Genomic DNA, 12,404 nt, shown 5'->3' on the forward strand with positions numbered 1-12,404 from the left:
TTTAGTAAGTTTCCAAAGCCTGATATGTCTTATTCCTTTGTGCCAAAGAATCCCATTGTTGTTGGTTTGGTTTTGATAGAATTTGTTGACAATATGAAGAACATAGAAAATCACCAGCCTCAGAGGTAGCCGTCTTAGGGAAGAGTGAATTGGGACCCATTTTCAATTTATTTCCTCTTTTGTGAACATTGTAAAACATTGTGAAGAAGATGGAAAATGTGGATTGATATGCTGATACTAATCAGTCTTTATAGGTATCCATTATTTTAAGTACTCAACTACACTGTGTGGAAATTGTTGACATAATCAGGTTTATTAAGTCCATTTAAAATGTCTAGCATCATACAAAGTCCAGTTTAGTTGGCATTACCAAATGCAGTTGAGTAAGGGATGTCCAGCAGTTAAGTTAGATTTACGTAAGTGAGTTAAGTCAGTATACAACCAAGAGAGAGAGTTCCATGTCGCGGTCCGCTCTAGACTTAAAAGCCAGCCAGCTGCAGCGCGGAGTCCGCTGTTGATCCAGACAGCCACGTCTCGGTGAAGCACAGAACAAAAGATGAATAAAAGTCTCTATTTTTCCCCACCAGTAGCCAAAGTTCGTCCATTTTATTGCACAGTGAGAAATATTCCCGGTAGCGGCGTGCGGTGTCCTCTTCGGCGTAGTCGGACCTTCTCCCCCTCCTCCAGCGTCTCACCGCATGAACAGCGGAAAGTGAAGCCTTGACCAGAATGTCCAATAATCCACTGATGACACAAGAAAAGTTGGAATTAAATCCACTAGCGTTGTTCCCCTGATGTTTATGAGCTCTTCTCTGGTGAAAGGGCTCCGGGTATCACAGCAGAATGCAAAGTTAATAAACGTAAACAAAACAAACAGAGAGCACCAAAATACCACGGCTGCCCTGAGTGGCATTCATGTTGGTTGCACATAAGTCAGTTATTGGTATCTTAATAATACTATTTAATTAAATCTAACACAACTCAGTTAGGTGGAAATTGTTGACATAACTGGATTAAGTAAGTCCAACAAATTATTTTTTTGAGTGTACTATTATTATTATTATTATTATTATCATTGATAACCATATTTGTAATTATAAAGTTAATTAAGAATAATGTTTTGCATTTATACTCAATCTTTAACCAGTCCTCATGAAAGAAATAACGCACTGTGATGTTCATTTCATAATGACTGGCACCTGTGTTTGCCTGATATTAAAATGATGTGCTCATAATGTATATGAGCTCTCCACTACCAGTCTGCTTTATTGGCTTTATAGCCTAAAATAAACAATACGACAGTTTACATATTTCACCACACTCTTTGTCTACAGACTGGAATCACAAGGTTCACACAGCCAAGATGAAGACAAAAGTGAGGATGTTCGTTGTCCTGCTGTGTGTGACTGGCATCTGTGTGTTGAGAGGACATGTTTCAAGAGGGTTTTCAGAATACTTCAACCAGCTCCAGGACACAAACCCCTGTGCTTGTGACAAATGCTTATCAGAAGATGATCTGTGGTCTATGCCGCGTTTCAACACATCTGTTGAACCATTTTTGTCAGCGCAATACAATCTCTCAGAGGATGCTTTCAACTGGTGGAAGGTAAGTTGCTGGAACAGTCTCTCAGCCTGCAGTTATCAGATCAGGATCAGGAAGTGAAACACAATTATAACTTCATCATCACTGTTGTCCCAACTTTTATTTTAGTTAAACAACATTTTAAACAAAATATTTCATGACTGGTGTAACAGTGATGTCATCATAAATCTTTCAGCTAAGGATTGCGAAGCTCTTAATTATGCACTGTAAACCTTAATACGATTTAAACGGGTGAGTTATATAAAAATTCACTCCCAGCACAGTTGTCATGAACTGGGAAATTAGATACCAAAACCATTGTGTGTACCAGGCTACAGCCTAAACGTTTTTTCCTCAATGTTAAAATTCAAGCAGTCTCCTAATGTACTGTATTTCTGTCAGTGATTGTGGCATATAAAATAAAATCCCCTTGTGTTTTGTAGAATTAGCCATGGTCCTACCAAAACCCTTTGAAGCAGATGTCGGGACCAGAACAACTCATCATGTCATGTATCCAGAGAGTGCCGTGGACTTGGATAACAACACTCATCTTGTGCTGTTTCCATTCAAGATACAAGATCTCGAGTGGCTCATCAAGGCCTTCTCTACTGGATTTACTGGAAAGTGAGTCAGATCTTTATTGATTTTCTATCAATTTCTTTCTCCCCACTCCCCAGTATTTAGCTCTAATGTGTTCAATATTAAATAAATAAGACATCATGTAAGTGTCGAGGAAATTGTATATCGCTGGTGAGGGATTGAGCAAATAATTGAGTTACAACAAACTGTTGTCTTTGAATTATTTATTAATCAAAAGAGAATGACAGAGAAGTACTACAACAGAAAATCAGCTGGTCCAGAGACCTGCCGCTTAGGGCAGCTTCTGGCATCTGTCCCAGAGCAAAGGGATGAATAATGGTTTAGATAGTCCAGGTTTCTAAGTTTTGGGGAACAGAGATCCTCTCCCGGCCTTGCATGAACATTCAAGGAGAGCAGAGGAACGGCAACAAAGTGAGACAATAAAACAATCTCACAGCTCTGACCTAAACCCTACATATGACAATTACATTATTATTTGGCTGTCAATCAAGTCAGAAAGGGCTGAGCCAGATATGTGAAATATAGCCAAAACAACCAAAGACAACATGAAAAACAAATTATAAACTTAGGTATGTGGCAATAAAAAGTAGAAGTAAAAAAGAATATTAAGAATAAATAAAGTTTTTATTAAAATTGAATGCAAATGAATCAACTAAAACAAGAACAGCTGGAAGTGAAATAAAATGGAATTCTTGAATTGAACATTTTAATTACCCTTAAATGAAAAAAGGAAAGTTTTAGATTGTTCTGCATGTTGTTCCAGGTTAAGAAAAAATGGATTTTTCAAGCTCAGAGAAATTATTTGAGCGTGTTCCAGAAGGGCCCACATTAAGGGACAGCAATGAAGTAATGTAAGGGGGACAAGACTCAGTAATAGCCTTATAAATAAATAAATCCCAGTGACTATCAAAGATTACTGAGAGAGATGGCCACCCAGCGATGTGAACCACAATTCTACTTCACCAGACCATCCCCTCTGAAAGGCTCTGTAGGCTTATGGGCCAAAGTCAACAAACAGCGCCATCTTCTGAACACCAGTCACCACAACTTGTGCCTGTCACTTAGCAGAGTGTCCCTAGGAATTAACATTCATGCTGCAATTAATCCTGCAGCACACAATTTACATCCAATACAAACAGTGTTAGTCAGTGCCAGTACAAGAGGTAGTTTTCCCTTTGTGTAGGGAAGGCAAAAAGTAATGACAGTGTAGTTGGCTTAATTCCCCATGCTCAATACAGGTCCAGTAGAAGGAAAGTAACACATCCCAGCACCATTAACCTGCAACATACCATCTAGGATGTAGCCTAAACACAATATACAGCTCTACAGGACAGCAGCGCAGACACTGAGATATGAGAAACAGCTAATCTTCCATCCAGGGTGTGTTAAGGACAGGCTTCCCTGCCAGTTTGAGCTCTTAGGAACTAGCAAACATGAGAGCAAGTAGGAGGAGGAGAGGAGGCGCCTAAAACCTGTGAGAATGAATGGGGCTCATCCACTTACCTGCTAGCAATTTCATTGTTTAAACAGTTTGAAAAGTTCAGAAATGGAACATATAATAATGTTAAGAATCATCCAATTTCTCCTTCTGAAGTGGAAATAACTGAAATAATCAAGTTACCAAAGTTTTTATTGATGGAGCTTTCTTCAGATGTTACTCATTGTTATTAATAGACATGGTGAAATGGGCCAAACGTTGGTTGAACATTTCTATGGAGGCCCAGCATTCATATTAAATTATATTTTGACCTATAATTAGATCCTTTAATGGGTATGAGGCTGTGCCATCACAAATCGACTGAGCCCAAACTTCCCTTAAACCACCATTGAAACCTCAGCAAAGAGCTCTGCTGCTTAGCCAGACCTGCATTGGCTAACCCAGACTCGTGGCCTGACTGGCTTGATAGACAGTTCAGTTTGAATGCTGTGGCCCACTCAGTAGTCCCGCTGCCAGTACTGCTCATGTAGTGTGATTACAAAATTAACATCTTGAAAGTTGTGGCACTTGTCGCAAAGGCAATGTTTCATACATTATGTGATTGTGTTAGTTAATAGATGTTTTTTTTTTTACTTTTCTCCAAGGTCCATGTGTTCGGTTACAGAGCAGACAAAAATGGAAACTGGAATTACTGGGAAAAACTCAAAGACACAAAGTTTAAAACTGGAATACATCCTGGAAGTCATGAGTATGGAATTATCGAGGAGCTAGCTGAGCAACAAAAGATGCATTTAAACTATTCAAGCCTAGATAGCAAATAATTTATCATGCAAAACAAGAATGAGAAGAGTAATTACCCAGCTGCACACATTAAAGCGTGGTAGACTGAAACTGTGAGTGGCTAACCTATTTCTATTGAGGGAAAGTACAGAACTAAAAAATGTTTAATGAATGTGAATGATCTTGTTTTTTAAACTATTCAATCTGATTCAGTGAGATTATACATGAAGTGAAAATTGATCACATCCACAGAAATGTAGGACAACAACTGTTCTAAGCTGAAAACAGGAGAAAATATTATGTAGAATGGAAACACAAAGGCGATGAGAATAGTAACTTCTCACTGAATGTTTTGCCAGCTATTTAAGTTCTAAAATTTGAAAATGGCAGCGTGTTACAATGTGTAGACCATTGATTTTTTTTTTTTACATGACTATTTGGTCTGGTTAAATGCATAATATGCTGAGAAAAAACATTCAACATTACAGAAGGTAAATTTACAAGAAACAAACTTATTAGGTCATGAACGTGTTTGGTTTTTACTGTAAAGTTGTAATTTAGTTTTGAAATGTGCTCAAGCTTTTGTCTAAAGCAAACAATAATAATAATACAATAAGTGCATTTGACCTCCACAGGAACAATAGTTGTAAGTACTGTACTGCAACTCAGACAGAAAAATTATCAGAACTATGCAGGGTTTCAACATACAAATTAAATGGCTTGATAAAATGGTTAAACTGCAAAGATTTCAAAGGTGTGTCCTCCCGGAATGAAGAGGATTCAGAATGCCAAGAAATTATGAAATTCAATTTAGAATACCACATCTTTTTGTGTAATGGATGAAAGAGTTTAAAATTAGGCCCAACAAGCAGCCATTACACATGTTTAAACATAGAGGGTGCTCTTATACTTCTTACTGTAACAACTGGAAGTCAGGACGTCATCACTCCACTGATGTGTGCAGGCATGTCATGGCATATTTCTCGGGGTCCATCCCCAGACAATTTTAAGTATTAAACCTGTTTTATACAGATTTTTTCTGGACCAAATGTCTGCATTTTCTGCATCAATTTATAGTGGAAATGTCTATTTATGTGAAGGGAAACAACTTTGAAATTGTTTGCGGCCAAGGGATTCATAATAGTGTTAAAGTGTTGAAATGAAGATACTTGCAGATTACACCTATTTTACTAAATGTTTTGAATCGCTAATAGTTCTTAATTATTTCTTCTAAAATGTTACTATTGCTATAAAAAGTTATAAAATAAAATGATTAGGTCATATATTATTTATATTGTTGATTTCATTAATACTATTGTTAATTTTCTTGTTATTGTCAGTACAGCTATAATACCTTCTATCCATCCATCGTCAACCGCTTATCCTGCGTACAGGGTTGAGGGGGGCTGGAGCCTATCCCAGCTGGCATCGGGCGAAAGGCGGGGTACACCCTTGACAGGTCGCGAGTCCATCTCAGGGCCAACTATAATATGAAAAGCCTAAATAATAAATTAGCATGATAATGTCTCTTAAAATCAGTCACAACTGACGTATTTAGGCAGAATATGACAACGTTTTGTAAGTTTCCTGCTGTGAAAAAAAAGACAAACACATCAGAGGTCTCATTTATAAACAGCACATACGTACAAAACAGGGCTGGAAACGTGCCGTTGAAATATTACCTCTGAGTATTATAGGCTTAAAGCTTTTCTGAATAAACAAACACCATTTCTGTTGCTGGCCTCTGTCAGGCACGTGCAATGATGATGCAGTGAATAGTGACAATTCTTTCTGACCAGTCAGCGGTCTGCTGTGTTTTCACGTCACATTTTAGTATCGCCTCAGCTCGCTTTGAACCTCGATGGAGGTGATACAAAAAAAAGTACCTTTTAAGCAGGTACAGGTCCAACTTTTCCGCAATGGAAAACCAAACTAAGGTGAGTTTAGTCGAGCCGAGTCGAGCTGGTACTGTGCAGGGGAAAAGGGGCTGATTCAAAGTACCGGCCCTTTATGTAAGCCCACTATCTTATGATTGGCCAACATCTGAAGCATGTTACCTGGCTTTGTCGTCAAACAAAGTTCATTTTTTGCTGGTATAAAAAGCAGTTGTGTTCAGAACAGAAGGAAATCTGAGGTTTTGACACACAAGGATTTCTTTTAAATACTTTAACCTCATTATTTGAAGCTTTGGCCATGTTTAACATGAACATCCAACATTGTAACATTGTAGGAAAGCATAAGAGGTCTCCTTTAAGGTTAGAGAACTATAAGCTGTGGGCACCTTGCATAGTAGCCTCTGCTATCTGTGTGAGAATGGATGAATGGAACATATAGCTTTGAGTGTTTGGAAGACTAGGGCACTATACAAGTACAGTCCATTTACAATTCAGCGGCTTTATAATGTCACTTGGCTTGCTCCTTTGCTTTCTTTTTTTTGATCCAGTTGACATTGGAAATAAGTGCTCAATGTGCTGTTTGTTATCAAAAGCATAATGAGAATCTGAAATAAACAGTTAATGTCAGGAAAAATTTCTTTTGGATAGGAGTCGAGAACCTCTGTCAGTGAGGGCCCCCACTTACTTTTCTCTTTACCTGCATGTAGAAATATAGTACATTCAGGGTCTTTAACGGTCCATAATGCACACTTGGTGACACCATGTGTTGGCTCTCTCATCTTCCCCACCAGCAGCTAAATTCTTTGTTTTACTTTTACACCACAACACTTGACACCATTTTCACACATCCACACCTACACTACTGATGCTGTTGACTAACGCATCCCATAGTTGAGGTGATATTTCACTTTATTTTGTGTTCTAATAAACACCTGGTACTACTGCCATTGTGTCTTTCCTGATTTTGTCAGGACCTTTGAGCCGTGTTATAACAGGACCCAGAAGGAGACTTCAGACAAGGCCGTTTGTAATATGCAAAAGAAACTTATTGGATAGTTGGAACATAACAACCACAAACTGCCAGGAAGGGTCTGGATTAATTAGATGGAAAAACCTCTAATGTAGAAAAAAATTTACATATAGGCTACATACACCACAGTGATTTCTGTCACTTTTGTGAGTGAGTTTTGCTTCTGCATCTAATAAAAGACAATAGATATAATCAGGGGCGCCATATAGGGGGGAAAGGTTAGGACAATTCCAAGGGCCCCTGACTGACAAGTGCCCCAAAAATTGGGAAAAAACTAATATACAATTTTATAGATAGATAGATAGATATTTTATATAATAATATCTCTTTGTTTTTACTTGTTTTTGGCAGTAAAAGTTAAATATCCCCATTGACCAAAAAGTATACATCCATATTGACATGAAATTGTTTGGTCCTGCCTTAGCGTACTCATCAGTGACGGTGTTTAGTTGCAGTTAGTGGATTCGCCAGAAACACAGTGATCACAATGTTGCCTAGTAAACCAAAATCTGGTAATCAAAAAGGAAAGAGAGAAAGGAAAGACAAAGGACAGGATGTCACTCTATAACCCAGTTTTTCACCAAGAAAGGTGGGCAGCCTTTAGTCTGTGAGTGGTGTTAACCTTTTGGCTTAATGTCCACAGTGAAATAAGCTAGCTAGCTACAGACTAGCACCCCAGTTTCCCCATATCTGTAGCCTCCCTGTCACAGTGAAGAAGGTGAGCAACATTGTGTTAATGACATGCCATTTAGCATCATTCCAGGGAGGCTGTGGGGGATTTCTCTGTCTCTCTTGCTCTTTTTACCATAACAAAAAAGAAATTATGAAATAAAATAAAAACAACCTCCTGTCTGTACTGGATGCTGGACAGCTGGAAACAGTGAGTAGCTTACCACAGCCTGCATGTATAGTATGTTACATACTAAAATAATCCAGTTTGATACGTTCATTTAGATTAAATTATGGCCGTTAAATGGCATCTATACATAGGTGTTAATGTTAAGAGAATTTTATCTCTTAATTTTACAATAAAAATACACTGAGACTGTAAAAGATTGCCTTATGGACATTTTTTATGGAGGCTTTTAATCTTGCATCAAATAGTGAACTGCATACTGTATGCAGACTTGCATGTACAAATCACCAGCAGTAAATGTACTAGTATTGAATTACAAGAAGCAAGACAGTTGCAAGCCTTTAATTAGAGTTATGTAACGCTTCTGATGGGACAGTTGGGTCCTACAGATGTGGTGACAACAGCTGCGCATAGGGGGCCCAATTAGATTTTTTGTCATGGGGCCCAATATTTCCTGGCGGTGCCCCTGGATATAATAATATATATATAATATATACATAATATAACACACATTTTACACATATATAATATGTGTAAAATGTATGTGTTATACCTATACCATTCTATATTTAGAACTTTAGAATTGCTTTTAATGTTCTACAAGCTCTACAGCAGCTCATTTATATGTGGTAACCAATGCTTTATGGCTGTACTTAAATATAACAAACTTTTGTTGGCTCTGACCTTCTCCGTCATAAATTTTAAATGTCACATAACAGCTGCTCCATCATTCTTTTTTCTGTTTATTTTGTCTGATTGTAAAACAATTATTGGTTCTGTGGCACAGCAGCTTGGAAATGACTGCTGGTCAACTTAGTATTTTTTTTTAGCCACAATCAAAGTTGATACCTGAACATTACATGGTGAATTTGGCTGCATTAAAACACAGTAAAAGTGATCATAGAGAGCAGGAGGGGACAAAAAGGATTTACGAGGCCCATGTCCCTCCGTCTGCTTTCTCCTTCTGTTATGTTTGTTTTTAAGCAGACCGAAGAGCAGAAACTTATGGAACCCTGCAAGTTCTGGTGAATGATTTTTTTTTCTCCCAATTCTTAATTACCTCGTGGCCAAGAGATAAGTGTATAAAAAGAGCCAGCACAATGGAGCAGCTTTTATCCCCAAAGCAGAGTACAGCGCCTGCACAAGCTGACACTTGCTTAAATCACTCCTTGGCTGATAACTACTTTTTGATTATGTGTGTATAATCATGCTATGGCCAAGGCAGCGCTGACAGCGGGTGCTGTAATCGCCCAGAGAGCTGTGATAGGAGCCATGTTGACCCAGTTTGGTCAGTCAGCCGGCTCGTGTTTATATTGTCTGTGACACCTTAGGCCTATTTGTTTAGTGGGATGATTCTACAATGTTTTGTTGAGGGGAATCAAAACATTAAACACCATTTAGATGTTTCAGGGAGACTACTGAAATCATGCTCACCTTCATTAACTGATCAGCATCAGCTGACACATATAATACTCACAGTAAAGGCATGGCTGGGTGGCACCATTTACTAGGGAATATAAGTACTGTAGAGGAGGCTTGTGCAGCCATGACTTGGTTTTGCTGCTTTATGATTGATGGAAAGAGCTGGCTGAGCGCACTAACCACAAATACAGTTGGGGGACAAATTAAAGGAAAAACCAGAATTAAAGAGTGGAGAAACATATCAAATGCAGATGCTTCCATGCACCAAGTCTCACTGAATTGTTTGGTAATTATGAAAATTATATGAATAAAATGCTACAGCTGCTGTCCTCAGGTCCCTCTTGCAAAACAGATCTTGATATTACTTGATTAAAAATGATGGTTGTGTATTTAAATGGGAGAATATCTTGTGGAATAATGGTATTGATCTCTTCAGTAGAGTTCCACAGACTTGGTAAGGAGCACTGAAGCTGTTCGAGAGGCTCGTGGTCTGACTCCATACGTAGACAACTCATATTGGTCTTTCATTCAATTTATTAGCCATCTGTAATATTTAATCAGGCTAAAGAATAAATAACCATTAACTTCCTCAACTAACCTGCCTAAAACTCTTGCACAGACTATATATGTGTATATAACCTTTAATGTAACTAGGTAAGATTAAAGCCTACTTTATTTTATAAGTAATACCTAGCCAAGACAGGGTCAAATAGCAGAATCCGACACATAACAGGAACAACAACATCAGACCATGACAGCTACAGTTACAACAACAATACCTTACTTAATACAGTACATTAACATGTTAATTTATTGAAGCAACTGCAGCTAGCAGTGACCATATCCTTTATTTAAACCAATTTAAAGAAATGAAAATTCTTTGTGAGATATGCAATATGTTGTTTCAAAGACTTGTCTATATAAATTCCCAAGTATTTGTAATCAACGGTCTGAATAGAGACACCATCAAGAGCAATAATAGAGCGGGTTGGAACCTTTGTTCGCCCAGGGGAGAAAATGATAGTTTTAATTTTAGCTCAGTTAAAAAACAATTACAGATTTAATAGGGCATGTTGCAGGGAGTTAAAGTTTCAGTGTGTGTATTTAGGAGGATATATTGACAGAAATGCAATATAATGTACATAACTATGTTTTTAGTGGTGTATAAAAACCTTACATAAGCCATTTCTATCTACATATACCTCTTACATGGACTTTGCCATGTTGCGCCACCAAGACTAATCATTCATGCAGCACACCTGGACACACCACCGCTCACTGAACAGATCTCTGCCTCACTGCCACAAACAACTGTCTCTGAACTTTTAGTCCCATACGCACCAGCACGTACCTTGAGATCCTCGGGCAGAGGTCTGTTGTCTGTTCCAGAGTCTCGACTGAAAACTAAAGGGGACAGAGCGTTTGCTATCAGGGCCCCGAGGCTCTGGAACAGCCTGCCTGAGGAAATCAGGTCAGCTGAGTCAGTGAACTCTTTTAAGTCCCTTCTTAAAACATACTTTTATAGGAGAGCCTTTCTTGATCTTATTTGACTTTATTTTATCCCTTTTATTTTATTGTATTTTACTAATTTTATATTGATCTTAAACATGTATTTTAGTCTTTTCAATGTTTTCATGCTTTTATCTTGTATTGTTTTTGTATTATTGTCTCTTGGGTATTATTGTCTTTACACTTGTTAAAGCACTTTGTAACTTGTTTTTGAAAAGTGCTCTACAAATTATTAAAAAAAAAGTAATCCACAGAAGCCCAAATGGACAAATCGCTCTTCAGAGCGCGTTTTGTCACTATGTTGAATACGCACGAAGAAGAAGAACAAGAAAAGAACAAGAACAAGTAGTACTAGTAGTAGTGGTCGACTGGTTTATTAGAAGTAAGAAAAGAGAAATTTGGACAAATGGAGGGCCACACGTATTATTTAGGACAAGAGCCGACAGAGCAAGTCGGCCACCGTTGCTTCTCCTGAGCGCTTGGAAAGGGAGGTGTGAGTGATGCATCAATGTGGTGTCCTCAGATCTTTATTGCAAAAAGAGTAATAAAGTGTACGTGGGACATAAAGAAGTATACAGAATTTTGATTCGTGCAAAATCACATACTGCATATACATATATTGCAAACATGCACTTTGTAATATGGTTATAACGGTTAATTTGCTTTCCATTTAGAGTGAACTAGATGTCTGCGTGCTGTTTATACGCTCTGATAATGCTAATCCAACACACCTTTGTAGTAGCGTCCATGTTGATTCCACATTCCAAATTAAGAGCACATGAACACGCTGAAGTCAGAACGACTTCACAACACGGTACACGGGACCATCCGAGGAGCATGTAAATGCACTGTGAGTCACTTGCTGCAATTTGCAACCCTCACCATTAGCTGCCACTAAAACTTACACACTGAACTTTTAAAATAAGTCTGCAGATTAGAAAAGGCCATCTCTGCCATTGTTAATATTAACTACAAAAAGCAAGGGTTCCAAAACCGATCCTGTGGAACATCCTTTTTAAAATATTTTGATTTGATTTTCCAGGCAATTAGGCCCAGTGCCTTTTTGGGGTTGATCATATTTAATGCTTGAAGAACGTCATAAAAGAGTATAGGATGAGGATATACTTGATGGTGTAAAACACTCAACTGCAATTTAGGGAGACCAAAAGTAAGGCCTGCCTTTTCAAAATAGATATTAAAAGGCATTTAACATATTTTTTACAGCAATAAACGTTGAAATGTATACTGTAATAGGCTGTGTATTAACTTATTGGGAGAAAACTGGTAGTTTT

The 12,404-nt window shown here is 38.0% G+C and overlaps 1 protein-coding gene across 10 annotated transcripts in view; it reads left to right on the top strand.

The window, feature by feature from the left end:
* Positions 1-12,404, top strand: part of LOC123976171 (CMP-N-acetylneuraminate-beta-galactosamide-alpha-2,3-sialyltransferase 1-like) — a 58,080-nt gene that overhangs the window by 12,812 nt on the left and 32,864 nt on the right. For 8 of the 10 annotated variants that reach the window (XM_046058080.1, XM_046058085.1, XM_046058086.1 and 5 more), the window contains 2 exons: positions 1,335-1,606; positions 2,026-2,206. The exons of the other annotated variants lie outside the window; for them this stretch is intronic. In XM_046058080.1, coding sequence (XP_045914036.1) covers positions 2,034-2,206 — 173 coding nt within the window. In that variant the 5' untranslated portion in view covers positions 1,335-1,606; positions 2,026-2,033. The remainder of the gene's footprint in view (positions 1-1,334; positions 1,607-2,025; positions 2,207-12,404) is intronic. 10 annotated transcript variants of the gene reach the window in all.

This window comes from Micropterus dolomieu, linkage group LG09, assembly GCF_021292245.1.
Source record: "Micropterus dolomieu isolate WLL.071019.BEF.003 ecotype Adirondacks linkage group LG09, ASM2129224v1, whole genome shotgun sequence".
Lineage (NCBI taxonomy): Eukaryota > Metazoa > Chordata > Actinopteri > Centrarchiformes > Centrarchidae > Micropterus > Micropterus dolomieu.